Below are 27812 nucleotides of genomic sequence, written 5' to 3'. Positions count from 1 at the left end.
GACGGGATGTGATAACCCGGGGCAGGGGCCTGTGGTGCCAAGAGCCCGCGGCTGCTCCGATGAGGTGCTCGTTGCCTCCTCTTCTTTCCACCCCCTCTCACCCCAGCCTGTTCCCCGTGACGGTTTGATCCTTCCACTCCCTCCAAAAATGCTGCAAAGTTCAGTTGTAAAAGGAAAACAAACCAAAAAAACTTTATTTTCCTCACGAGAAGCACATAAAATATACAGTACATTTTTACAAACCAAAGTAAAAAAACCAAAAGTGCATTCTGCGTCCCCTCCCGCCGACGTACAGTACAAAAAGATACCGCGGGCTTAAATATAAAACCAGGATTAAGAAATCCCGTGAAAGCAAAGGAACACTGTTATCACAGAGTACAGCGACGCACTGGAACAGCTACACGTTACTCACCCACCCCTCCTCTTTGTCTCCATCTCCCCGACCGAGAGCGCGTGATGGGGGACACGGGGCACGACCGAGCCCGACAGCATCGTGGAGAGGACAGCCAGGAGGAGAAGCTCTTGCTATCACAGATCCACAACGCCTAGACTGGAAATAATAAGGTGCCACTTTTGTGCATTTTGGGGTTTCTGGCAGAACGGGGCTGGGGTTGGACTCCCACCCAGCGGCGCTGGGTCTCCCCGGACACCCCCCTGGTCTGGGTCTCTGCAGGGATGCAGAGGTAAACGGAGGCACCGGGAGCTGGCACGGCCGCATCCCAACACAGCCCTTCGGGTTTGCCGTGTGCGGAGCAGATGGGAAGCGGTGAGCAGCACCGAGCTCAACGGGACCAGCCAGGCGACGCACACAAGGAGCAACGGTCTCACTGCCACCAGAAACACCAAAAAGCACCAAAAAACAAAAGAAATGAACAGCAACCAGCAGAGTGGAACAGCTCAGCATAAATACACAGTATTTGTAAACTATTATTAAGGCACTCAATTGTAAAAGAACAATTACAACACGGAGGGGGAGAGGAAAACCACATCTACCTTCTCATGCAACGAACCTAACGAAGTCTGCGAGCACAGGTTTGGCTACAAAACCCTTCCAAATGGCACACTGGTGCTTCTAGCACACGTTGGCTTCAAGACCGACTCCTGATAAACTGTGCCTGCGTCCCAAAACCATCACGACAGAGCCCTGAGCCCGACGAGCAGGGCTGGTCCAGCGAGAGCTGAGCCCAAGCGAGCAGCAGGGACAAGGGGGTGAGCGCTGAGCTGCACCCCGGGAAAGCAGGGGCTCGTATCGCAGCAGAACTCGGCAGGCGCTCAAGAAAACAGGAAGGAAATGTCTACGTTTGCTTGCATCCGTTAACAGAATCTCTCTGAATTTATTCAAATCTGAGCCCCCCTCGAGTTCTTCCTATGGCCGGGCAGTGATGGGAAAGGTCTGCAGCGCTGGAAAGGTGCTGAGGTAACACAAGGTGGAGGAAAATAACTGTGCCAACAGCCCTTGCAAGCAGAGGCTGCGGATCAAACCGTGCCAGGATCAACCCCGAGCACAGCATCGCGCGTGGCAGAGGTGGGTCAGAGCATCAAACGACCCCAGGGCCTCCTTGGGCTGCCCCCCTGCATAAATCGGAATAAAAGGAGAAGAAAACAATACAAATATAGAAAAATTATTGCAGTAGAGACTTGCACGTGCACCCCCGGTGCGCTGATAGCAGGTATTTCCATCCGACATGAACATGGCCCAGTGTTTTCTTAGCCCTAAAAAGCAAAAGTCTGTGCCTGTCATCCCCTCATGCAGCAGCTTTTGCTTCAAAACAGCTTTCACGGGTGAAAGAGGGAGCAGAGAGTGCCTTAAACTAAAGATGTTTGTTGCATTGAGGACTCTTCAAGGAGGGACATTCATTTACTGATTGCCGGTCCCCACAATTCCTCACCCTGTTAATATAAAAACGTGGGGTCTTACGCTTAAGGAAAAAAAAGGTGAACTCCAGGCATTTAGGGCAGTAAAATGCCCGGCTCCCTTTCTCAAGACAGTGGATTTTGGATTAAAACAGATACAGACTCTGAGAACGACTGTGCCAGCCCTGCTCCCTCCCCACCTCAGGGAGGGGATTGTTAAGAATGGCTTTCGATGGGGATCTTCAACACGAGAGCGTGTGCCCACAGCCTGGTTCCTAAACACAAGCCCATCCATTTGCCATCGCCGACCTCCAAGGTCAGTTTTGCTCCACGCCTGCTTCAAAATATCCCCCAAATGCATGATTTCAGGTGGAACTTGGAGAGCACCAAAGCTTAGACCACATCCCCTCCAACGCTTATTGAGTTCTTCCCTCAGGACTCAGCCAGGGCACCTCGCACAGAGCAGTTCTGACCCGGGTGGCTACTCAAAATAAGCACAAAGAAAACGTGCATTTCGCGTAGCATCAGTGAAGTGCTGCATCTTAAGCCTCTCCCGCAGCAGGGCGGCAAGAGCAGCAGTAGCACCAGTCCCCACGTCAGCCTCTGGTGCAGGACAGGAGGTGCTTCCTCGGCTCCAATTCCTACGGAGCGTGCAGCACCACAGGTGCCTCACCAAGGGGAGCACAGGCCCTCTCTGCAGGTCACGCCAGCGTTCCTCAGAAAGGACATCTCCCTCTCTCTGGAGGAGCCCATTCTTCTGTTTGGCCGCTCTCCCTGAAGGACGCGCTGCCCCCCAGAGCAGGATTTACACCTCTGTCAGCTCAGGCAGGAGGCTGCTGCCGCCCTGTGTGAGTCAGGACACGTACACCCCAGCTCCTCGCTCCAGGGCCACCCAGCCTCCTGTCACCCGCCATAAATAACCCCTGGACTTCATCAACGGCTTCCCAGGCTGCCGGCAAACCAAGGACACGGGAACCGTTCTACCAAACCCAACAGCAACAACCAGAAAAGAGACACGTTCACCTATTGCCTACTGGGATTTCAAACGCGTGGGACACCAGGAGAGCCGCCCCTCCGTGGCCATCTCACTGACAGCCCGAGAAGAACGCTCCCCACCCAACACAGGATCCACGACACCAACACAGCATCACACAAAGCTTCACGAGGGTCCACGGTCACTTACTGGCCAGGTTTGTCATTAGCACTGGGACATCACAAACCACGACGACAGCAAAAAACACCCAAAGCACAAGAGGCCTCTCTCCACCGGTGGCAGCGACACGGTTTGGGCGTCACACCAGCACCGAGGCGAGAGTGACGATTCACCGAGTCACACAGCGAGGACGAAGGGAGATGCCAACACAATACAACTCCTCCACTTCACAGCAAGGTTATTCAGGGCTTCTGTCTTCACGCTCCTCCAGGCCTTTATGGTTAACACCTAGGGAACGCCTTCCGACAACAGGAAGGGTTGTGGGAAAAGCCTTTTCAAAAACCCCATCCAAACAAACAAACCAAGACTAGAAGTCAGCAAAAACAGAGGTAGTGTTGATGTCACCATTTTAAGGATTTTCCACAAGTGCCCTGTTTGAACCAGAGACTCGTGGTCGTTCTGTAAAAAAAAAGTCACGATGAATTATTTTGTCTTTGAAACAGAATATTTCAGCATTTTCTATATATAGATAGAGATGCAAACATCCATCTATATATACCCACACACAGAAACGCATTATTATACTTGGCAAACAGCACTAGGAATAGCATCCTGCAGGACAACAGGCAATCCACACACAAAGTCCTCTTCTAAGCCATGCAATACGTTTTATTTTCCCTTGTGCCATTCATCATGACCCATTATGGTTTTTTTCTTCCCACTCTGAGTACAAAGAGGGGAAGAAGAGGTAGGGTCAGATGAACTGCAAGTCAAGATGATGAAACTGCATTGGTGCAATGAATAAATGCCATATCCCCCGCCCCCAAATCCACCCCCTCGCTCCCCACACAGAAGGCATCAACTTTTGCCCATCCAAAGCGTGTTCTTCAAGTTTCCGACCGCTGGCTTTGCTGCCAGTTTGGGGGTGACATCTGCGCTCCTCAGCATGGATTGTGGCTCACAGAGCACGGAAGACTCGCTTGAAACGGCCTCTTTTGAGTCCGTTACGGTTGACACATCCATGTCACTGGATAAGTCCTCAGAGGACAAGTTAAGACATCCTAGCTTGGCGAGAGAATTGGACCTTTTCAGACGAGAAGATACAGTCAAGCCAGCCAGCCGCAGCCTGGTTTCGATCTCCTGAGTCCGCTGCTTCACCAGGCCGGGCTTGCCCCGCACGCTGTGGATGCTGTCACTGCTCGAGCTCCGCGTCAGGTTGGAGCTCCGGGAGGAGGACGGAGTGTAGCAGATGGTCTTCAGGAAGTCCTTGGTGAAGCTGCTCGTGTGCTCCAACCGACACATGACAGGCGTGGAGGTTTTCTGAGAGATCCCCTCCAAGGCGCGTTTCACCTCTAACTTCTCCACCTCATTTTCTACATCTTCAGGTATCATGGGTGCTGGTCCCAGAAGAGGCACGAGGCTGTGATGTGAAATCAAACCCTCGCTGCCCTCCACAATGCCGGAGTCAACTCTGCTCAGGGAGCTCTCTCTGAGCAGCGAGGAGGTGTCCGAGGGCAGGCTTTTCAACCGCTCCAGCTCTTTGGTGTGCTTCCTAACCAAGCCTGCTTTCTGCAGCTGAATAAGAGACTCCTGGTGCTGCATCAAGTAACTGTTTGCACTCGGCTTTTCCAGCTCTTTGCTGAACAACAAATACTTCAGATCCTTGGTAGGCTTGCCATCTTTTCTGGCTAGAGGCTCTTCTTTCACCACTTCTGCATTAAGGAGGTTCTTGTCACAGTGCGAGTTTCTCCTGGGCAGCAGAGTTTTGACCGGGGTTTTCGGTGCATCTTTTCCTTTCTCCAAAATGCTGCAGTGTTGATCGAGAGATTTGCAAGTGCCAACCTCCAAAGCACCAGTTCCTGCCGACAGAGGAAGCAGAGCCTCATTATTTTTAGTTCTGATTGCTTCCTCCGAGTGTGCCTTGCTGGGAAGGTGCTCCAAGTTGGAATTGATGTGGGAGAGGAGGGCTGGCTGCGTGCAGATGGTGGTGCTGCGACGCGCAGTGCTGGGGTTCAACTTTTCACACTGCTCCCCAAAGGAGTCAGGAGACAACCCGGCTGAGGAATACATGCAGTCAGTGCAAGACTGATAGGAAGGCTTGACTTTACTGAGGATCCCAAACACGGCGTCGTGCTGCAAAAAAAAAGAAAACGGGTACAGATAAATGCGCACACAACAGGACACCGGCCACCAGCAGAGCGAGAGGCACAGACCACAAGATCTAATTACAGCCAAGCAGATTTGAAACAAAGCCCATCTCCACTTCCCTCAAGGCCCTGCAGCAGGAACAAAAGCCACGTACTTTCTCAGCAGACAGAACCTTCAACAGAAGAATACCTACCGTTTCAAGCGATGGTCATGCAAGCAACTTGCCCAAAGCAGTTTACAGGGCACTCACATGTGTGTGCTCTCTCTCTCTCTGGCATCTAAATCCATAGCTTGGGCAAGCAAAGCCATGTTCAGAAGCACTTCGAAAAGGAAGAAGCTCATCATGGAATGAAAGGCTTTATCCAAGTCAAATGAAACTGTGCTATGAAGATGAGAAGAGCAGTTTCACTTGCAGTAGTCAGCCATGCTAATCACCTACATTTCAACTTCATACGCACCTCAAAATCCTCTGGGCAACTCCTTTTGCTGTTGTTGTTATTCAAGTTCTCTCTATTAAGCCTGCTCTCCTCCTTGTGCACAGACAAACGTCGCTTCCACTTCTCCATCAGATTTTCCTCCCTGACACCATCCTCCCCTGGGTCCCCAGGGCCCAGCAACCTCCTTCCCTTCCTGGGGCTGAACTCCAGTTTCTTCTTCACCTCTTTCTCGCTGAACGTGCTCAGCTCAGCCAGAGGCTCTGCTGCCTTCAGGGCTTTCACCGTCTCCAGCAGCCTCCCCTCGGAAGGCGCAGCGGGCGGCTGTCCCACCAGCGAGGCTCGGCGCTCCACGAGCACATCCTGCTCCAGCTCCTCTACGTGGAAAAAGCCCTCCCTGTCACCGGGAATCTTGTTCTCCAGCAGCGTGTCCGAGAGGCGACGGAAGCAGTAATTAAACCCCACAGACACGTCTGTGCCAGCGCGGTTATCCAGGTAAGCTGACTGCGAAGGCGTATCCAGGTCAGCCAGGCGGTTTTCTAGGTCGATGTCCAAGCTCTCGAGTAAGAAGTCATCCGACCCCGTGGTGCCATCTGTGTTCTGGGGTAGGTTGCTCTCTGCCTGCTGCTTCCACAGCTTGTTGTGGCGCTGCTTGCTGGGGGAAAGCACAAAGACACGAGTGACTACCGTGGAACTGTAGGATTCTGTTTAACTGAGGAACTGCTCGGTTCAAGGAACATTCATCCCTTTCCACACCCTGGAACTGAAAGGTTGAACGATGGGCCCAGCCTGGCAGTCCCAGCTGGGCAAAACCACCTCCAGCATCAGGATTTTGTCCCTCCTGCCTTCCAATTCCAGACTTTCCTTGGCCCAGCAGACTCACAGCATCACATCCATGATGGCAACAGCCCTTGTGAAGAGTGCCCCAGAGCGGAGGGGACACAGAGCCCTCTGTCAGGGCAGAACACTCTGAACCAACATCTCTGCACATCTCACGGCACCGTCCCTGCTGAATCAAAGTGAAAATCTTTCCTCCTCTTCCCCCAGAGGCCAAGCAGAGCACACAGAAACCTTTCTTAGACACTACAGAGCTTGCAATGACAGAGACTCGTGATTGGCACGGTCCCCCAGAACTGCAAATGATTCACCTCCAACACTGCCTGAGCTCAGTTCTGCTTCATAAAACAGGAACAATGTTGTGCTGAACAGTATTGGCTGCTACGAAATACGAACACGCTTCCCAAACACAGAGACACTCTGACTGAATTAAACCAGAGCAGATCTCCCTAGAAGACAGCTAATTTCCATCCAGGGAGGCCTGGCCAGGGGTGGAACTGAATGGGCTTTAAGGTCCCTTCCAACCCAAACCATTCCATGATTCTATGATCTTCATCTCCTGCAAGTCACCTTTCCATTCACCCTGCCGCCTTACCTCGCGTCTAAAATGCCTTCATATTCCAAAAGCTGTCTCATGAAGCCTGCATTTGGCCTCGCAATGCTGCGTTTTTGCTTCACGTAATTATAGGCCTTTTCCAGCGACCAGCCGAATTCCTTCATGGCGTAGGCTATAACAGTCGATGCCGACCGGCTCACACCCATTTTGCAGTGCACCAGGCACTTGGAGTGATTCTTCCTGCAGGAGGACAAACAGGAAAACGTCTCATCTTTCTGGTTATGGGATCTGTTACCATTTCACACGGCAGAGGGACAGTTCTTTGTCCTGACATCACAGCTCAGTAGGTAAGAAACTCAGTAGGCCACAAGAAGAACCTCTCTCCAGAAAAGCTGGGAATTAAGAGAAGAGCAGCTTCAATCACGCTGCCAATTCAGAGCCCACCACAAAGCCTCCCGCCTGCCTGTCTGAGTCTCAGGATACAGGGATAAGCAAGAACAATCTGAGTGTAAAAGCCCTGCAGAGTTTGCCAGGCTCTGTCACCATCTCTTGTCTGCAGACAGCTGGGGTTGGTCCAACACGGATACGTATTGGAGTCTTTCCAGAACTTCCTGAGAAGAGGAAATGTCTTTATTTCCTTCGGAAGTAAAACAAAATCATAATAATAAAAAATCTGATAGGCTAGGAACAGGTTAACGTCAATACGGGAAGAGACAAGCTGTGGGGAATTTCTAGGGGCACAGAAAACTCTAGCAAGAGCAGGAATGCAAAAGCCCTGCTGCCTCTGTCAGGGGCTTCTGGAAGGGCCCAGCTCCACGCTGGGTGAAACAGGTCACAGTGTCAGACCCTGCGGCTCAGGTTTGCTCTCACACCGAATTTCATCTCCCACCCACTTACTTGGCCTTGTTTATGAAGTGATACGCCTCGTTCCAGTGAGCCAGGAGGTCCGTGGTCTCCTCGTCGTACACTCGGATATTGTGATACGCGAACAGACCAGGGAAAAAATTATCGATCTCCCTGGTCACATTCAAAATGTAGTCAATGCTACAGAGAAGGAAAAGAAAGAAGTCGAACTGCCATGGTCATGAAAGGGAACTGACACGCACTGTGAAGCCCATGAACTCTGGCACAACATGAATGGCAAGAGGGAATCTACAGCCCTAATTCTGAACCCCTGGGACGCCCGCTAACACGGGTCACGCTCGTGATGTGCAGAACCTGACCATTCACTCATCTCTCACCACCAGCACAACCTATTCGAAGCATCAAACGACCCTGGGCACAGGAGGTATATTTTATCCCACTGGCTGAGGCTTTGCAACCTCATCAGAAACTTCTCGCCGTGCCACGCACAGGTCCTGGGGTGCTGAGAGAAGAGAAGTGCATTGGCTCCAAGTGACTCATTTGGAGTAGAGCTGAGAACAGAACCCCCTCCCTGGAGGGGTTCAAGGCAGGTTGGATGGGGCTTGGAGCCCTTGATCCAGTGGGAGGTGTCCCTGCCCATGGCAGGGTGTGGGAATTTAAGGTCCCTTCCAACTCAAACCATTCCACGATTCTATGAATCACAATATTCAACTGCAGGCTTGAGCTGCAAAGCCATCCTTTTCTCTTCTCTCTAACCAAAAATATGAAATGAGAAGCACACGGCATCTCTCATTTCCTTCCAAACATCACAGCAGGGATTACTACACCCCCAGGGAGCACAAAAAAAATTGATTTATTACCCCTCATCATTATGAGAAATCAAGGACACAGGATATTTGTTTCAGAATTTGTCCAGCTTTGGGTTCTAGACACTGCATGTCAAGATGCCTTCCCCGTAGATCAGAAGTATTAACCTGCTGGCTGATTTACTTGTTCAAAGATGTTGAGACATCTGTTCCCAAGGGCTCCAAATTAAACATTTCTAGTCACGCTGTTGAGCAATATTTTTCAGTTTCTCTCATCAAGGTTGGTGTACGCCTTGGGCAAGCAGCAAATATTTATACGCAAACTTCTCACTCGACCAAAACGCGTGAAAGAAGATGAAGCCAAGAAGCGGCGCGGAGATGAGAGCGTGGTGAAAGACAGCCCTGCAGCTGCCTGCCTGGGCAGGTGAGGTGCACATTGCTCACTCACAGGAAGTTCTGCTCCATTTAGATAGAGGTTTTTTCCTAAGCTTACTGTTGTAATATTTGCTCTTCTGCAGCCTGCAGGAATTCACACCTGACACAAGAAGATGTATGGCAGTTTCACGCTCGGCTGCCACACGTAGAGAGGGTTCAGAGATTTCAATGTACTTCACAAACGAGAAGTTTTGTTATTTCCACTCTACGTGTGGCTGATAGAGATGACATAGGAAAGATTTCTCAACGGAGGTCAGGACAGTAAGTTACCCACATCGCTGGGAATGGGCCCAAACTCATCCCTGCAGTCTACAAATGTCACCTGTCATCTCGAGAGACCTGAATGTAAGTTAAAAGCAAACAACTGGAGGTTTCAAAGTCTCAATGCTGGTGCTTGAACGGCGCAGTACTCACCCCGAGCCCTGCAGCTCCTCGAGGTTGGAGGCGTTCCACTCAGATCCCTGCAACAGCCACAAAACACAGTTTCAAAGGAGCCCGAGATCCTCCCCTCTTCCCTAAGGTTCTGAAACCCCCCAGCCTCACTCAAATATTGCCAACAGCCCCTGAAACTGCAACATGGCACCAGCACTGCAGATCAGCACAGAGATTCCTGTCAGAAAAGGACCTCCTGAAGGTGGGGACGAGGGAATTACATCTTCACCTAAGGAGTTCTAGGCCACCATTTGACAGAGTACATCCCCAATCGCTGCCTTGGCCACTTTGGTTTTTAACCAGAGATAAATAGTGCAGGGAGCCAACATGATTATGTGTGGTATGGCTGGGATCACAGGTATATGAGAAGTGAGGCAAATTCTGAAAGCTATGCAGGTGGTTACACCTTGAGTCTCCCCATACTTGCAAAACAGAAAGATAAAAAGAGCTTAAAAAGCAGATTTTGCTCTCAAACATGAGCACTTCCTCTGACTCTCTCCAGAAAAAAAACCCAGACCCAAGCGTAAGGGGCACAAATGTGTTCATCTCAAGTCTTTGTTCCAGATGGCAGTGCCTGGTTTTGCTTGGAGTACCATCTAGTGGCAAAAGATTAGATGAAACACACACCGTTCTGTGCTCCCGCACAGGCTGGAACAGCCCATCACCTTCAGCCTGATTCTTTACATAGTTCTGGCCACGCCTGCGGAACCGCAGAGGTTCCACCAAGAAAAACAATGCAGTGACCCTGACTGGAGTCAAAAAGCAAACATCTGTCAGGGCAGCATCCACAGCTACAACTTTTTTCGTCTTAAAAGAAAATCTCCATCGTTAGGAATACTAAATTAATGGACACAGATATTAGCTATGCCACGGTAGGTCCTGAAACAGGATCAGCCTGCCAGGAAAGAATCATTACAGCAAGAGCTAGAAAAAAAAAGAGCTTTTACAAGCACTGTGGGTCCTGGAGGAAGCCTGCACAGAGGGTGGGATAGCAGGCTGCACCTCTTGCTCACACTACACAAGTCAACCTTGATACCAAATCCAGCTTCCACTGAGCCCAGCGACTTGTCAGATCACTCCCAGTGAGCCTCCTGCTATCCTGGAGCTCCTAACGTGGCAGCTTACCAGATATAAGTGATCAAAAATCAGAGACGGTTTGTCCATCTGACCCAAGATAAGCAGCATCTCATTGTCTATAAATTCCTTGAATTCCTTCAAGTTGCAGTTCATGTGTTTCTCCAGCTCATTTCGTATCTGCGGAGCAGAAAACAAAGGATGCCACCTAGAATCGCATCTGTTCAATGGAAACATTTGTTGGCACTCCTCTGCAAAACACTTTCTGTACTTCATTAAAAACAGCAAGAGGGATTTGAACTTTTGGAGACAGGGCATCTCTCCGAGTAGCCTAGGCCCCCAGAGTTAAGATCTGTAAATAAAGCTTCAGATAACATCTGAGTACAAAAAAACATATTTTAGGGTACCTGCTGCTTAAAAACAATCCCAGAGATAAAACCCAAGACCTTGGAGAGCAGCTGACAAACATGAAACTCATTAGAAGCAAGGTTCGAGTAACAGCGGCAGCGTTGCTGAAGGGAGATTTTAAAACACCAGGGCACAGACAAGCAGAAACAGTCATAGAAACGGCCACAAGAAACGGTTGCAGCAAAAATCAAAGTATCTTGACTGCACCAGGAGTTAAGGACACGTAGCCAGCCAGCCAGGCTCTCAGCTCACGCCTACTACCTGTGACACTGCTGTTACACAAGTGTCTCTGAACCCTGCAGTGCGAGGCTTTAGGAAGGAAAGCCCTGCGTGTTAACAACCTCCCTTGAAAAACAAACAAAAACCCAACCCAAAAGGAACAATCTCCATTTGTTCTGCTTATGTCTGCACCGCGGCTGCATGTATTTACACCAGCCTGTGGGATGGATCCAAACTACCTTCAGCCTTGACTGGTGATTTTCCATCCATTAACTCACTCGTTGTCTGCGAGACCTTCTGACATTTGTTCAGAAACAAAGACAATAAAACCTAAGAATGAAGCTGACAAGGAGAAAGGAAAGCGTGGACTTTGCTCTGCACTGTCCAAGGACATTGTCTAACACAGCTGCGAGACCTCAAGCCACCAACTCTGTCTTTCGAGGATGCTGCCTTTGCTAGTGGAACCCACAGGGATGCAGAGGAAAAGGTGTCTGTGAATTCATTGCTTGGAACACCTACATGTGCTACAACCAACATGAAATTCAGGCATCACCTCTGACGGCACTTTGCTGGCAAAGAACCAGCACTGTGCACTCGAAAGTCACATACTTGTTACTAAGGTGTTGAAAAATACACGCTGATGCTAGGATTATCTTGATTTCCATGCTGGGAAAACAGAAGTTCAGTCAAAGACCTCATGGAACAGCTGGAAATACACACTCAAAGGCCACTGACACCGAGTCATATGGTGTCTCCTCACCAGCACTCTCTGGAAAAGGAGTCTAGCAGGAAGAATAAGCAGGAATTTTTAAATTTACCTCCTTAGAAGTCACATTTTCCAGGTCTTTGCTCATCATGATGCTCCGGAGTTTGGCTTTGATGAGTCGTTCTGTCCGTTCTCTTTCGGTTGGCCTGAAAAGGGAGAGAAGGTGATGTCTCCAAGCTGGTAATAAACACACAGTGCAACTCATACAAAGTAGTGGTGGTAAAGACTTGGATTAAAAGCAATTTTAATGAGAATAATGGAAGAAAAACATTTTTAAAGATAGGAAATTAGCCAATGAAGGAATAAAAAGGAGAAGGGGAGATTCCTTTCATGAGCCAAGCCAACTTTTTGTAAGAGAATTCAGAACTGACTTGTCAACAAACAGGGCTGGAGAGTCAGGGCGAGTGGACTCCAGGTCCTGCATCGCGTTCCACTCGTTGATGCAGCTCTGGTCGGAGCTGATGCAGCTTTCGTAGTACGTGGCCCAGACCAAGGCCATCCCACCAGGGAAGTAGTTGTACCTTCTTGCAACTTCACAGGCTTTATGGAGGATCTGTAAAGCAGACCTGCAAGTTTGGAGAACAAATGTGAGTGGCAGGAACAGACAGAGCAGTATCTGGGAGGTTTTCATAGCAAAAAGACGACTTTCAGCAGTAGATTTATTGTATCAGCACACAAAGAGGGCACAAAGTGCACCTTGGAGGCCTTCTCAGGACCCAGTCCAAGGCAGAGGCCGAAATCTTCTCCTGATTAACAGGCAAGCACAAGGCATGAGTCGCGCTGGGATCTAATCATTAGCTAACTTGTAAAGCCAGACCAAAGGAAAATAAAGAACATGGATAATTTTCAAACCACCTTCAGCAAGGAGTCACATGCGTATTTACCAGCACTCTTGGCCCCCGACATGCTCCAGGGACAAGGCCTAGATTGGGTCATTTGTTTTTGCAAATTCTAGCACTATTTTTTCCTTCCTTCCCTCCTCTTTTTTTTTTTCTTTTTCTTTTTTTGTTAAGGCTCTGCTCCGAAGATGTCATCATACTGAATACATTCACCACAGCTAAGGCTGCCAACAGGAGGGGCTGAGTCCAAAATTGACGGGAACAAGAGCTTCTGCACCAAATCATCCCTAGCACAACATCCTTCTCTACATCTGTGTCTTCTCTTTATCAGATTCCTCAAGGACAGGGATCTCTCAAGGCTCCAACAGGAGCCAGCAGACTGCCCAGGCCAAAAGAGACGCATTTGTTCTGCGTGGGAATGGGTAGCAGCCTCTCCAAGGAGGAATTTGCTGGCACAGCTGCTGCTGATTCAGTCACCTCTGCTTCAGTGTTTTGGAATCCCTGCACAAGGGAGGGGTGACAGGAGCTGAAAGGTGAACACGTACCCGGGACAGCACGGAAAGTTTCCGTGCAGCAGGAGCCCCAGCGATGAGGCAGAACACAGGGAACGCCATCAGATTGGCAATGGGACCCGCGACTCCTCCTTAGCCAGTTAGAAAAATAAGCAGAGAAAGGAAAGACTGGGTCTGCAGCCTGATGAATTTGAGTTGGTCTTTCATGTCTATTCACCTCACCAGCGCCTTTCCCTTATAGCGAAGAGCACATCGCTGCTCTGAATAGAAGCGAGACCCTGATTTCAGATCAATATTCTCACAGTCCCTTTATGGTACTGCTACCTGCCGGCACGGGCAAGCAGCATCTCTGCTGCAGCTCACTAAACATCAATTACTGGGAATGCTAAAACGCAGTTCGTTTATCCATTTTTAATTTATTCACAGCAATGACAGTCTCTTTCTCAATAAAGCGAATTAACGCACATACCACATGGCTTGCACTGACACCGGCTTGAAGATGTGCATCCTCCCTGCGGTGCTCACGCTGAAGCCACTAAGAGAGCGGGAAAAAAACCAGTAAAAAATGTCTTCTCTGCATCACAACCTGCACTCTATAATAAACAGCTACTGCATGGCAGCTACAGGGGCACTCACAGTCAAAAAGAATCAGGGATGAGGATTTGTATCTCCGATTTTCCAACATCCTCCCAAATAAGAAGGGCAAGCGGACACCCTTGCCGGGGTTGGGCTGCTGGGAATGGGAGCTCCACCCCTTGAGGGGGATTACAGGAACATTCTTTGGGTAACACAGGTTCCACCGAGCAGTACGAGGGCAGCAAGACAAAAACTCACTGTCTGAATAAGAGGACTGCAGCCACGAATCCAAAATTGGAACTTCATTTGCAAGGTGATGGAGAATCTCTCCTAGAGCAGCCCCCAGTAGGGAAGGACATTGACATTTATCCTTTTAATATGGTTTCTTACCCATCACCATCGAGATGGATTTTAGTATCGCTCCACAGGCGAAGAACCATTCCTATAGTGCAGCTTTTACTGGAAGAGAGACGGTTATACAGGATGTTAAATACAGGCCGCAATGCGGTCACACCAATACCCTGAATTATTAATACTCTTTAATTTTTAAAACCCTCAAGTCTTGCTCTAGCAATTCCTGGTAATATCTTAGGCCATCAAACGCACAACACACGAGGAGACTGGTGGCTGAAGTCTAAAGATCTGCTCCGATATCAGCATGCTGATCGCTCCACGGGGCTGGGGAGACATCAGAAGCAAGGGTCAAAATCACCAGCTCTCCTCTCCCTCTCCAGAACCCGCTGCGGCGTTTGCCCCATCATCTTTCCTGCTCTCTCACCCTATAAGCTCCGAGCGAGGCAGCTCCCTAACAGGACATAAAAGCAGATCGCAGCGATCTGGCTGCAGACGTTCGGCTCGCTAAAGCCAGACGGAGAGCAAGCGCTGGTAGGTGGCAGAGCAGCCGCCTGCCCTTCCCAAAGAGGAGCCGAGGGGCCTTTCAAAGGCTTGCACGCTCCGTTTTCACTTCATCACTCTGGCTGGTAGAAGAGACAAAAACAATTTTATGAGTTTCCCTAACCCAAAAGAACACTTTCATTGCAGAGATGCAATCTGGCAAGAAAACCATATTACAATGGGAGCCAATAACTTTCAAATAGTAAATAATTAAGCTACTGAGATATTAAAGTTTTAAAGGAAATTGGGATGCATACAGCAACAGCCAGTTAGCAAAGACGTCAGTTTTTTTGTTCTTTTCTTTTCCTTTATAAGCCTTCAGCCACTTTCTACAGCAGGATCAAAGGATCTGACAGGCCGGTTTGAACACACATACATGGACAATGTGCACTTCAGAACTTTGCAGAAAAAAATGGTTTTATTAAACACATGTAAAAGGAATCAAACCCACAAAAGCGCCTGACTAGTCAAACTGTCAGCAGTCAGAACGCTCGCAGCTCAGCTGTGACATTTCAGCCCCAAAGAACCACAGAGACCCTCAGTAAATTCACTAATGCCAACTGACTTACCCTTAATTAACAAAAACTTTGGCTTTCAGGGGAGGCAGTAACTGAAACCGCAGCAAACCTTACAGTTTGGATGGATTTGTCATAACTTTTCTATCTCTCCTCACATCAATAATCACCGGGAGCAGATTATTGCAAGGCAGTTTCAGAGATGAAGATGACGTGGCACTTTCTCTGCTGTCACACACTCACTGTGCTGTAAGGACACGCTACATCACAATTCCCTCCATAACTCAACCAGCAGTAACTCGACAGCAGATATAAGGAGCAGCAGCAAAGCCAACCACAATAATCTTCTCAAGAAGGCACGGCTGGGAGTTTCCCTACAGGTCTCGCTGCCACCCCCGACCACTTACGCAAGGGAAACAACCGCTAAGGTTCTCCAGAAAGAAAACGAGTCACACAGGGTGCTCCAGCACAACACAGCAGCCTGCTCGATCACCGGAGAGCAGAAACAGTCTGGAAGGTCTGACTTCTAAACCCAGCTCTGCCAAACCAGCCCCATCTCTCCACACCAAGAGTTTTTCTGCCTTGGTTTACTCACCCAGAACTGGAATAATGCAAGAGGGGTCTGTGATAACAAAGTATTTTATTTGCGTTTCAAAACATTACATGCTCTTACCAGTCAGAAAAAAGAGACAGCTCATTACGGACACATTTGTTTGTTGGTTTTGGAGGTGCTTTTGCAGTATTGTGGGAGTTTTTGATGTTATTTGGCAACTAAGCTCCTCCCCCAACCAGCTCCATTATATCACAACATCAAGAGACTTGAAGTCTGGTGGACAGAATAAGTTCCAGGGTTGCAAATGGGTCTGCAAGAGCATTTTGCAGTGAGCAGACAGCGAACCACAGATGAGGTAGATGCCACAGCCCTACAGATGGATTACACGTGAACACTTTGCCCACAACTGCCCAACGAACTCCGAGATTCCAAGGAGACTGAAAGCTCCTTGAACAAACATCACCCTCTCATACTCTCAACAGGTCAGAAAACTCATCACTTATGTCCTCTCTCTTGCTAGATGCGTGAAAACGAACTGCTCGGGGACAGGTTGGTGTTGACAGGCTTTCCATAGGAAAGAGCCTGCCTGATTTCCAAGCCCAGCCTTGCCTCAGACATACCTCTCCTTGCTGGAGAAATCCACACCCAGCAGAATATTCTCTTCTGTGTCCTGTCGCCCGCTGCTGTAGACAACCACCATGTACCGGACTCTGTCTGTCCACACGCTTTCCAAACGGACAGCCTAGGAAAAGGTCACCAAGCTCTGCAAACTAGCTTTTGGATAATTACTACTTCCTTTACCACCTAATAATTTTTTTTAAGGTGTAATTGTGCCCAAAATCTTTATCTAGCTGCAGTATGGAAGACAGAGGGAGAGATGGTCCATCTTCCAGGAAGGCTACGTGCCGGTTCAACTTGGCACTGTGTGGAGAGAAGATCAGCCTGTGTAATCTGCCCCAATTCAAAAGACTACAAAATGTAACCTGGAGATTTCTTTAAGAGAGTTTCAACTAGAAAGGTGGTAAAAACACTGGTCCTTCACTGAACTGAAAACAAAGGCAGGCTCAGAGCAGTCTTCCACTCATCAGCCTTCACTGAATAACACTGGCCGTGCTGGAATGGATAAATGACACAGGCTTTTTTGTGATGACTTTTATAGCCTCTGCAGAACTCTTTAAGCCCAGCCCTATTTGGCTGCAGTTTCAAGCCTGACTTAAGAGCCTGACTTAAGCACAGTGGACAGGAAAACACTGTAGGCTTTGCAGACAGCACAGAGTTAAGCTGACTCCGCAACCTAGGATTTGAAAACACTTTTTGTGAACCTCTACAGGTCTGTTTCAAACACCTCCAACAGAAGAGAGAGCAGGAATATTCATCTTTTCTTACCAGTTTGATCCTGTCCTCACAGCGAAGGAGGTTGATCATCACCTGGAGGTGCTGGGGCAAATCACCTGCAGGGAAAGAAGAGGAATAATCAGAAAGAGTCTCTCTCTGTAGGCAAGAAACTGAACAGGAGAAACTTCTGGGCAGGAAGGGCTGCAGGACAGTCCCAGTTTGGGTGATGGACTCCTTCTATCTCAAAGTGAATGCAGCAACCCCCTTAGGCTCTCAAGGGGTGGTTGCATTTCTGTTTGGTGAAAGGAAGCAGAAGGAACAAGGAATCTGTAAGAAAACAAAACAAGCTTACATCTAATAACTCAGTAATGCACTCATAACTTTCCATACAAGATAAAATTCCTTCCGTAGGATGTTTGCTGGGTATATGAAATTGCTGACAATTAAAGAAACCCAAAGCCAAGCTTGGCATTCAAACACCCTCTTTGTGCTTAGAGTGTTTACTAAGCAGCAGACACACAGTACCACACTGTGCCTTTCCCACATGCTCCTGCACTCAAAATGCTCCGATGATCTTATTTTTTCTTTCCCAGTCATCACTTATTCCAAAACCGTCAAAGGCAGAAGGCACAAAAACACTGGGTAAGTAGAACCCACTTTCCTGAACCCCATTATCTGCTTATCAATCATTACATTTACCAGATTGTGATGAGTTAACTGAAAAGGGGATTTTCCTGAAACCAGGAAAGGGGATAGAAGGGACTAAGAAACCTCCGTCTACCCAGAGAACTAAATCCTGTTAAAACATTCCTCACTCTTAGTGGCAGCATCAAACCAACCCAGCAACATGTAGCTTCAAAAGAACAAATGCTGTGAACTGGCACCAAAAGTCCCAAGCTTCAGATTTTTGGAAGTGGGGAGACTGCTCAGAGAAATGTCCCTGCTGTGCTTAACCAGCACCTCAATAACTACAGAAAAGGTTCTAGAGCCTGATAACTCAGCCTGCCCCCATCTTTCTCCCCCCAGGCCAGAGGGAAGGCAAAGATCAAAGCACTGAAGCAGAAACAAGTGACGTTCCTTCAGCTGCAGCAAACAGAGATACGTACCCCGCGCAGAGCTTCTGGCTCAGCAGGCTTCCCTGCCTAAGGAATGCCATGCTGAATGCCACTGTCTGCACAGAACAAAGCTCGACTCCAGCTACACTTCCGAGATAATGACAAAAGTTTAAACCAAGACTCAATAATTACACGTTCCCATTCGATTCGAGTGGGCTGAAAACCTGGTTTTACTCAGCAGGCTGGACAAGGCCCACGGTGACAACCAGAGGAGTCACCCACCCACCCACACGTGCCATTAACCTGCCTGTGTGGACGGCAGGAGCAGCAAAGCAAGAGGGAAAACGAATTTCATTTAGACGATTTAATCCACTACCTGCGTGTTTGTGAGGATGCTGGAGACTTCGCTGGCCCTGGGAGCTGTTTCCTTGTTGTAAGAAAAGGGCTGCGCCTTTCACCATGAAAAAGCTCTCGCTTAGGCTGGAAAACAAACGAGAGGAAGTTAAAGTGAAGGGAAATATCAGCTCAGGTCCGTACGGCTGGGGAAGGAAGGGCTTCTCTGCATTAAAACGTAGCAGGATTTTGCCCTGAGAAGCTGTTCCCAAAGTCTGATCCTGCCACTCGCGCAGCACGGCTGCAGGTTTACTCATGGATTATTGATGTGTCATTTCCCACCAGCATTTTAATACTTGGCCATTGCAGGCCATATTTGCCTGAGCTGTCACGGGCTGGAGATGACTTTATCATTTGATTATCAAATTCTGCAACTTAAACACAGTAGAGGGTAAGACTGGTTACAGGCTTAGACCTGTGCAGTGACTGACAATCAGGTTCCGAGTCAATCAGTCCCCACTAATTTCAGTTCTTGTGATTCCTCTGGAATGCAAAACCAAGAACACGCAACCATCAATTGTGTGCAGATTCAAAGAGGAAGGGAGGGCAGATGAAACCCTGCACATCACAAGAGAAAGGAAGCTGCACTGAAACCTCAGGGGAACAAACAACCAACACAACAGCAAAGGTTTTGCTTTGCTCTAGCCAGAAACGGCCGTCCTGGAAAACACCGCGGAGAGCAGGCAGCTCACAGACACAAAACGATATTTCCAGAGTCAAGTGACACCCAGGCCCAGAACATCACTACAGAGAAGGCTGAACAAAACCAGCAGTGACAGTCAGCACCAGCCTAATTACACAGTTCCATAAGATACTCGTGTTTTAGAAACAGGCTGGGATAAGCGGTAAAATTAGCGTTTCCCACAGGGCTGAAAATCAACATCTACTGAGCCACCTTTTATTTTACCCAGTAACTGCTTACACAGCATCTCCTCCGCCACTCAGACCATCACAGGAGACATTCCTTGTTTCAAAAGCCAATTTTCTGCCGCCTTCTACTTCCAAACACAGACTGTCATTAATTATTGTCTGCTATCTACTAAATATAAATGCTCCATTACAGACTGCGCTGCTTAAGAGTTACTTATGCTTCGGAAAACGATCCCACAGGAGCTCCTGCTCCCAGCACTCCAAAAGCAAGTGCTAATGCTCCACTCTGCCTTAGTATTTTTGTGAAGATAGACGTGAATTTCACATCTTTTCAGCTTTTGCTGCAAGTTGAGCTTTTCCCTTCTCTGAGAACACAGCCAAGCTTCCCAGGCAAAGCTTCCTCCGTTTTCAACTGAGTCTTACGGTACAAAATTCCCAGAAAAACCTGGATCAGGTTGAAATTGGAGATTTCAGTCACTTTTTAAAAGTGAACTAGAATTTTCACCTAAGCTCCAGGCTCCACGAGAGAGAGATCAGCTCGATACAATGCCAGCAGGACGACTGCACTCTAATTAAGCCAATCTCTTCTCCACTGACGCTCCCGCAGGTCTAGCACTCACCACTCGCTCCACTAGCACAGTGGGTCTGAACACGAGCCGTGCAGAGCTTCCTTGTGATCCAAAACGCCGGCTCCGGCTCAGCTCCGCCTGGCACACAAGCTAGGAGCGAGAATTTCTGCAAATAAGAATTGGGTTCATTCCATAAAAGAGCCAGGAAGAGTCTGGTTTCCTTCGCACCCCAGATCTCACAGGAAAGCGTTCAAAGAGGCCAGAAGTTACACAAAAGCAAGGACACCACCACGTCGTGCAGGATACTTGGCTTCACACACATCTGGTTTTTTTCACTAGGAGGATGGGAACGGGCAGATAACACACAAGGAAAGAACTCACTGTATCTCCGCTTCAAGAATGTTGGGAAATATTTCTTTGGGAAAGTGAAAAAACATCCCAACGGATATTCTTTTATCCCAAATAAAGCACCAACTGGGATTTCTACTGCAAGAAGCAGCACGGCAGAGACAGAGCTCCTTCCTAAAGGCATCTAGCTCCTGCTCAGACTGTTCATCTTGCCTGATGTTCCCCTCTCCTGCAGGCAGGAAATCTTTCACAATAAAGCAGAATATTCCCAGTTGCAGGCAAATGAGAAGGCAGCACTGCTGGAGCAGAACGCGACTGCAGGAAAAGGACAACCCACAGAGCAAAATTTTTGTTATTGTGTACTCATCTGCATGGAAATGAACCAGAAAGCAAAGCCAAAGGATCTGTAGAGAGCGAGATTGTATTTTTTTAAGGGAAACGCTTGTTTCTGAACTGCACACCGACCTTACAAAGCGCAGCTTGCCCTGACTCCAACTGCCTGCACGTCCCAAACCGATAGCACAGAAGCTCCCGTTCCCATCCGGAAGGAACGCATCCAAGCACCTCGCTGCAAACCTTCTCTGTTACACCACCCTGAAACAGCAACATTACCCGACACCGTCCCTTATCTTCGCTCCGGGAACGCGCTCTGCCCTCAGTCGCTTCACACAATTGCTCTAAAAGACAACTAACAAAATCAAAGTGAGAAAAAGGCTAAGCACAATATTCCAACCCGGTTTTAAAAGACCCTTTTAAATCCTGCAGTCCCAGTAAACAACTAAACTCTGACCTTTTTGAAAAGAAATCTCTTCCAGAACAGAAAAATCCACTCATTAAAGAACACCCCCAACTTTTGACCCCTGGAAGCAGTGATAAACGCCCCAGTAAGCAGCATTTGTTAGCAGCATAAAAACGAGTGGCTTATACATACTAATTTGGACTGGTTTTCTTTGAACAGCAGAAGCATTGTGCTGGCCCAAGAGTCAGACAGAAGTCAGTAAATTCAAAAAGATTCATAACGAGCTGTAAAACTCACATCCTTTTGCTTCTAAACCCATTAATAAAAAAAAGAAACCAAAACAAAAAGGAAAGAAGGAAAAGAAAAGGTTGACCGTATATTCTGCCGGAGCAGAGCAATCGCGTCTGTTGATGCTCCCCAGGAACTGGATGACTTTTACAGAACACTGTGTCTTGCGCTGATATCCTGGCTTGAAAAAGCACTTGTCCTAACATATCCTGATGAAAGAGGGCCATTCAAGAGGGGAAAAAACCAGCTGAGGCTCATCTAATCATTTCCCTCCTCCAGACTTGTTTGTTTGTTTGCTTCCTCCCGCATGCTCGGAGCGCCTATCAGCGCCCGCACCGCGCACCAGCCCGGCTCTACGGAGTCCGGATGCCCTGGGACACGACTAGATAAAAATCATCATGTTAATTAATGCCTGCTTGGTGTTTTTACAGTTACAACACTGCATGCCACCGCTGTAATCCAGATATGACAAAGGCATAAGCTGTCACATGAAAATACTTCTTCACTTACTGTACAGCTGCCACGGTTTGATTTGCTCTTTTGCAGGGTGACTAATGAGTTACTAAGCTCCTACTGAACAAGAAAGTCTTTCAGGTGGCTTGGTATTTATTTGTTAGCAGCTGGCAACAACCAAATTCACTGCAGGCTTTTTCCTGCAGACCCCTGGACTCTTTCTCCAGGCATAAACCATCACCACGCGCTGGCATCTCACCGGTACCACCAGCCTAGAGAAGCAGCTTTCTGTTCAGTCCTTCCCCAGCTCGACTGGCATGCGCTGCACAAACCACCCATTCCTCAGACGCCTTTCCAGGAATCCTGACCACTACAGGAGTCACCTCAGGCTCTCAAATAAATGCAGAGCCCATGGGTTTTGACATAGCCCCAGGACCCTGGTGCTCCTTGGTGCTCTAGTACAGCTGAGGACCAGTCCCCCTTCCATTCCACAACCTCAGCTTGCCAAACAGGGTAAAAACCTTTGCTTACAGGCATCTGGGAAATGCCAAGGGTGCCAGTAGGAGGGTTCAGACAACTACAGTGCTTTGCTGTCTGTAAAGCAGGGGCCCTTCTGCACCCAGAGGGATGGTACAGAGAGAGTGCTTAATGGCCTCAGCACCGCTGAAAAAAAGGTTTCAGCATCTCCTGCTTCACTGTCCCTTGCTCCATCCATTGGCTCCGTGCTGCTCAACTTGAAAAGGAAATATTTCTTCCCCTTTGGGAAAGCTCCAGAAAAGCTGCAACAGACATCAATTGCAGTTGAAGATGCTCGAGAACACAATAGGCAGAGCCTTTTAATCGGTACAAAATGCCACCGCCCCACGTCCACAAATGCCAACAAGCAGTCTGCTAAAAATACAGGGTTTCGAAACAAGAGACAGAGCTGCTAGCACTACTGGACAGACTGACAGAGCTGGAAAGCAGCTGCCAGGCACCAAACAACCTTCCCTAAGCAGCTCGCTTTGCCACTGGGGCTTAGGCTGTGGTGTGTCCCAGGAATAGACCTTGCGCACCTCGGGTGTTTGAGTGCCCTGTTGCAATGGGAAAGCTCACACAAGCTGCAAACATCTTGCAGGATACAAGAAAACACTCTATTAGTTTACAGCTCTATAACTCATCTCAATAGAAACACCCATACACAGGAGATTAACCTTTTTTCTTCAGCAACCTCCATGCTGTTGACCTGTTGTGTGCTTGTGCAGCTTGGGAACACAGTTTTATATTCCAGAAAATCTCTGCAATGAAGCCTTGCCCAGACCCAGGCCGTCATGCTCTCCAGGCACTAAATCTCTGTCAAATTAAGTTTCTTAATTCCCCCCTCATTAATGGAACAAAACACACACGATGCGGGGGCAGAGAAGGTCATCCATCCACCAGGGCTGAGCCAGAGCGCTTGGGCACAGCGATGGGCTTTGGGATCACCCCGCACCCGAGCGTCCGTCCGGGGCAGGAGCAGGTACGTTTGTCCTGCCTTTCCTCCCCATTCCACGAAGATCACTCCTTGTGCCCAAAGGAGCTGCTCTCCTGCAACTGTATCTGTGTTTTAGACAGAAAAAAAAGGTGATACTCACTTCTCTCAAAGCTGGCTGCAAGTTCACAAAGCTATGAGCACAGCAGTGTCTATCACTTTCTTGGTTTTCATGGCATCTTCTGCTCATAACGTCTCCAAACTGATAAGGTGAGGAAAAAAACACGCTTCCTAAGCGCCACTAAACTAAACACGCTTCCCTTATCCACAGCCACTTCGATAAGGAGAAAAAGAACTGCTTGTTTTCCCTTTCTTATCCCTCTATTTTCTGGTCAGTCTGGGAAACCCTCACTGTCCCGAGGCAAGTAAGGAAGAACATGAAACGAAGCAGGTAAGCAAGAACATGAATTGTGGCCCCAGAGAGGGGTGTCTCTGTGCACCCCTCACCCTGGAGGCGCGACTCGGGGAGGCAACAGCCCCCTGGGATGCTCCAGCAGCCCAGCACCGCGCCGGAGGGTGCTGGTGAAGACAGGGGCACTGCTGCAGCGAGGCAGAGGCTGGTCACACAGCCCCATCAAAACAGCAACACGAACTGAACTGGAAACCTGCACATCAAATAGAAAGGAAGATGTGGGGAGAGGAATAGCAGGAAGACGAGGCAGCAGCTGCCCCTGCTTCCCAAGCCAAGCCAACAATTCAAGCATGCTGGCCGCTTGCTTTGGCTCCGTAGGAGGCACATCACATAACGCTTCCTGACCAAGAAAAGGACCTTGAGAGGTGTCTCAGCAACACAAAACAGCGCCAGGGAAAAATAAACTTCAAAGCCGCTCACTTGCATGCTACTGCACAACCTGAGGAACAGAAATAAGAGCGTTTAACAGCAGCAATGCGTCACTTCTCAAGCTTTTAAGAATTTTGTGTTTCCAAGTGGCCTTTGCTCTGTGTCACAAACAGAGGCCAGTGGCACAGAAAGATGAAATGAAACAAAGAAATCACCTCCACAAACACAGCTGAGGATATTGTCACGACACTCCTGTGCGCTCCCCACACGGCTGGACTGAGACCTGGTCTCAGCACGTGAACCATCATAGAATGGTTTGGGCAAAACATTTCTTCCTAAAATCTCATCTCAATCTCCCCTCTTTCAGCTCAAAACCGCTCCCCGTTGTCCTATCACTGCCCTCCCTGATCCAGAACCCCTCCCCAGCTTTCCCGGAGCCCATTTCAGTGCTGGAAGCTGCACTACGGTCTCCCTTCTCTTCTCCAGGCTGAACAACCTCTCAGCCTGTCCTCATACAGGAGGTGCTCCAGCCCTCGGATAATCTCCGTGGCCTCCTCTGGACTCCATGTCCTTCCTGTGCTGAGGACTCCGGAGCTGAACTCAAGGCTCCAGGTGAGGTCTCAACGAGAACGGAGGAGAAGAATCTCCTTCCTCAACCTGCTGCTCATCCCTAGGTGAGCTGTGGACCACAGCAAGGTCTGATATTCCTTCAGACATGCAGAGAACATCTCCTCGTCCTCAAAGACAGCCAGGGCACCATCCCACAACAGCAAAAAGTTGCTTGCGAGGGGGTCAGGCTGCAGCCCCCGCCGAGAGGGGGGACCTGCAGTGATTCCCCCAAGAGACCAACATCTCCCTCGCTATTTCAAAGGACAGCAAGACGTCAGGCAGGCAGGAAGACCCGGCAGGCTTCGCTCTCCTGTTTTTAGCAGCACAGCAACAAAAGGGGAGTCTGAGCGCGTATTGTTTGGCTGAAAGGCGTGGGCCACATCCACAGCGCAAGAATGCTAAGAAGGGCTCGAGACACTGCGGGCCATTCACAGCGCCAGATACAAACCCTTCTCGAGCACAAAGGGGAAAGCAAAAAAAATGAAATCAATCATGAAGCCCACAAAAGCTAATTTCCTAACATAAATAGACTGCTGATGATGTGCCTCCAGCCGCTCCTGCGCACCGGGGGAGCGATGCAGCGGGTCTGGGCAGAGCTGGACCAGGGTGGCACAAAGCTCCAAGGGCAGAGCATGACCCAGGCTGTGCCTGCGAGCAACACCAGAGCAGCTCTGATGAACCCAGAGGAAGAGCAAGGAGAGGGAAACAACCACATTCTCCAGATTGCTCCCGGTTCCAGCCGACTTGCGCAAAGTAAGTTAGCAGAACAGCTCCAGAACGGCCAGGAAAGAGAAAATTCTAGGAATCCCTAGTACTTGGATGGTGAAAAGCCAAATAAAACAAGAGATTGTTTCGCAAAGAAGAAGAAACCCTTTTTGCTCATCTCATTAATCGCAGAGTTCAAAAAGGCACAAGGCCGATCACAGCATCGTCCAGCTATGTGATGTGCTTGAAAAAGGAGCATTTCTGAGATTCCCGCTGAAACACAGCATCATGTTTGTGATGGCTGCTGTCTCAGGAGGCCAGAGCCAGATCCACTCCGAGCCCCAGCCTGCACGGCTGCCCAGCCAGCTGCTATGAAGAACCTTCCTCTCACTCTTGGGTGAGGAGAATTAACCCTACAGAGATCCCCGGTGGGAGCCTGGGGACAGATCCCAGCCTCTGCGATCCCCACGCCCACAAAGCTTCCCCATACGGTTACACAGAGCAGCTCGCGCTTCCCTAGGCTCACGGACTCAATGGGCCAGGCTGGAAGGCAGGACAGGGAAGCACGAGAGGCGTATACAGAGCTCCCAGCATTATCAACAACATAGTTTTCCATCCCAGTGCATCCCTCTGCCACACAGCATCCTGGTGGTCCGAGGGAAGACAGCTACTCCCAAACCACTAGCTCCCTTCTTCTGCCCCGAAGACCTAGCAGATGCCCTGTGTTTTCCTACAAGACACTTTTTGGGGACATTGTTGTTGTTGCTATGTTACTGCCATAGCTGTTCGGTGACCGCAGGTAGGGAGGAGGACAGACCACAAGCCTGGGAGTGCTGTGGAGGTGTCTCGGAGCCGTGGTCCAAGCAAAAGGAGAGGTGGGATAATGTCATCCCCCAGGCTCCTGCCGGGGAGGGCACATCAAAAGCAGAGCATCCCGCCCGCGCTCCCAGGCAGGAGCTGATCCTGCTCCTGTCCTCCTCCCCAGCTGAGCTGTCAGCACGTCGGCCAATCCTCCTGCATTCCTCCTGTCAACTCACTGTTTTAATCCTTTAAAACTATTTTATTAAGTCACCCCACTTCACCCACTCAGCGGTTTCTCCCAGAGACAGGGCAGAGAAACGAGTGGAAACTCTCCAATGGCGCCACTGGAAAAGAAAAGGAAGGTGAATAATAGTTTCAAGGATTAAGAAAGCAGCTTCCAAGTGGCATGCGCGAAGGTCAGCCAGGACACAGACAACAGCAGCAGAAGCACAACTGAGAACCCTACAGGCAGCGGTGGCACAGCTACCCAAAAAATAGCTCAGCTGCTGCGCTTCAGAACGACTCCAAAAAAGGCAGCAAGGACCAGGGAGCACTCGACACAGGGGTAACACGCAAAAGTAAGATGTAGGCGGATCACACGGGGTAAAAAGCAGAGCAAGAAAAGTTCTAGTTCAACCCCAAGAGCTGCAGCAGTGCTGAGCTGGACCACAGCCTGCCTTCCCAGCGCCCTGGGGCGTGCAGCCAGCACCCCACGGACAGCCGGCGCAACCCACAAATGAGGAGCCTGCAGCCAGGGGTAAAGGTACCACAAGGCAGAAAAATGTTGGTAAAAATCTCAGGGTCATCCTTCTTCCCAACCCGTCTTTTACAAGCAGAACTGATGCTGCAGAGAGAAGCAGGTATCTGTAGCACAAGAAGTTTTCCCACATGGAGGGACGCTGCAAGCAGCCCCAAAGGCAGCAGCCTCCGCAGGGATGCGGGTCTTGGATGGGACCGTTTGGATGGCAGACAGGGAAAACAAGCAACCTGGCAGCTTTCCGCAAAATTCAGCTGAGAGGGATGTTTTGTCTCATTCCCTGCATTTCTGGATGCCTTGGCCCCCGATGCGAAGCCCCAGAGGTTTCCTACCCAGTGGTTAGCAGCTCAGCGCCACGGATCCCCCAGCAGCTGCTTCCACGAGCGATCCTTGCAGCAAGGATTTCTTCCAAGAAGCATAGGGGAGCTGCTGTGGGTTTGGCAGGTCCCTCTGCGCAGGGACCTGTGCCAGCGAGGTGAGTGTCAGGCACAGACTCCAGATCCTACAACAAACATTACATCAGTACCGGGGCGTTGGGGAGAGCTTGGTGCAATGGGCAATTCCCAACAGCAAGGACTGAGATGGGAACAAACACGCAGCACAGCGGCTGCTCTGCAGGCATGGCTTGTGCTCCTGCTCCCATCCCAGGGCTTGTGGCAGAAGATAAACCTTTGCACTGCAAGGGGTGGATGTCTGAGCACACAGGCTGCTCCGGCAAAGCTGG

At 49.4% G+C, this 27812-nt stretch overlaps 1 protein-coding gene across 4 annotated transcripts in view; it reads right to left on the bottom strand.

The window, feature by feature from the left end:
• Positions 1 to 159: 159 nt before the first annotated feature.
• SSH1 (slingshot protein phosphatase 1) overlaps positions 160 to 27812 on the bottom strand; it is a 39175-nt gene continuing 11522 nt past the window's right edge. The window contains exons 1-14 of one of the 4 annotated variants that reach the window (XM_069871191.1): positions 21482 to 21772; positions 18642 to 18745; positions 17262 to 17326; positions 16496 to 16617; positions 14304 to 14372; positions 13807 to 13872; positions 12358 to 12552; positions 12039 to 12132; positions 10645 to 10773; positions 9502 to 9548; positions 7880 to 8026; positions 7022 to 7222; positions 5614 to 6244; positions 160 to 5140 (exon numbers count right to left, since the gene is read on the bottom strand). In XM_069871191.1, coding sequence (XP_069727292.1) covers positions 3866 to 5140; positions 5614 to 6244; positions 7022 to 7222; positions 7880 to 8026; positions 9502 to 9548; positions 10645 to 10773; positions 12039 to 12132; positions 12358 to 12552; positions 13807 to 13872; positions 14304 to 14372; positions 16496 to 16617; positions 17262 to 17326; positions 18642 to 18745; positions 21482 to 21699 — 3363 coding nt within the window. In that variant the 5' untranslated portion in view covers positions 21700 to 21772 and the 3' untranslated portion in view covers positions 160 to 3865. Of the gene's footprint in view, positions 5141 to 5613; positions 6245 to 7021; positions 7223 to 7879; positions 8027 to 9501; positions 9549 to 10644; positions 10774 to 12038; positions 12133 to 12357; positions 12553 to 13806; positions 13873 to 14303; positions 14373 to 16495; positions 16618 to 17261; positions 17327 to 18641; positions 18746 to 20148; positions 20427 to 21376; positions 21773 to 27812 lie in introns of those variants that run through there. The other 3 variants (XM_069871193.1, XM_069871194.1, XM_069871192.1) reach the window with 3 other exon arrangements.

This window comes from Phaenicophaeus curvirostris, chromosome 17 (genome assembly GCF_032191515.1).
Source record: "Phaenicophaeus curvirostris isolate KB17595 chromosome 17, BPBGC_Pcur_1.0, whole genome shotgun sequence".
Lineage (NCBI taxonomy): Eukaryota > Metazoa > Chordata > Aves > Cuculiformes > Cuculidae > Phaenicophaeus > Phaenicophaeus curvirostris.
This window is presented reverse-complemented; position numbering and strand designations above follow the sequence as displayed.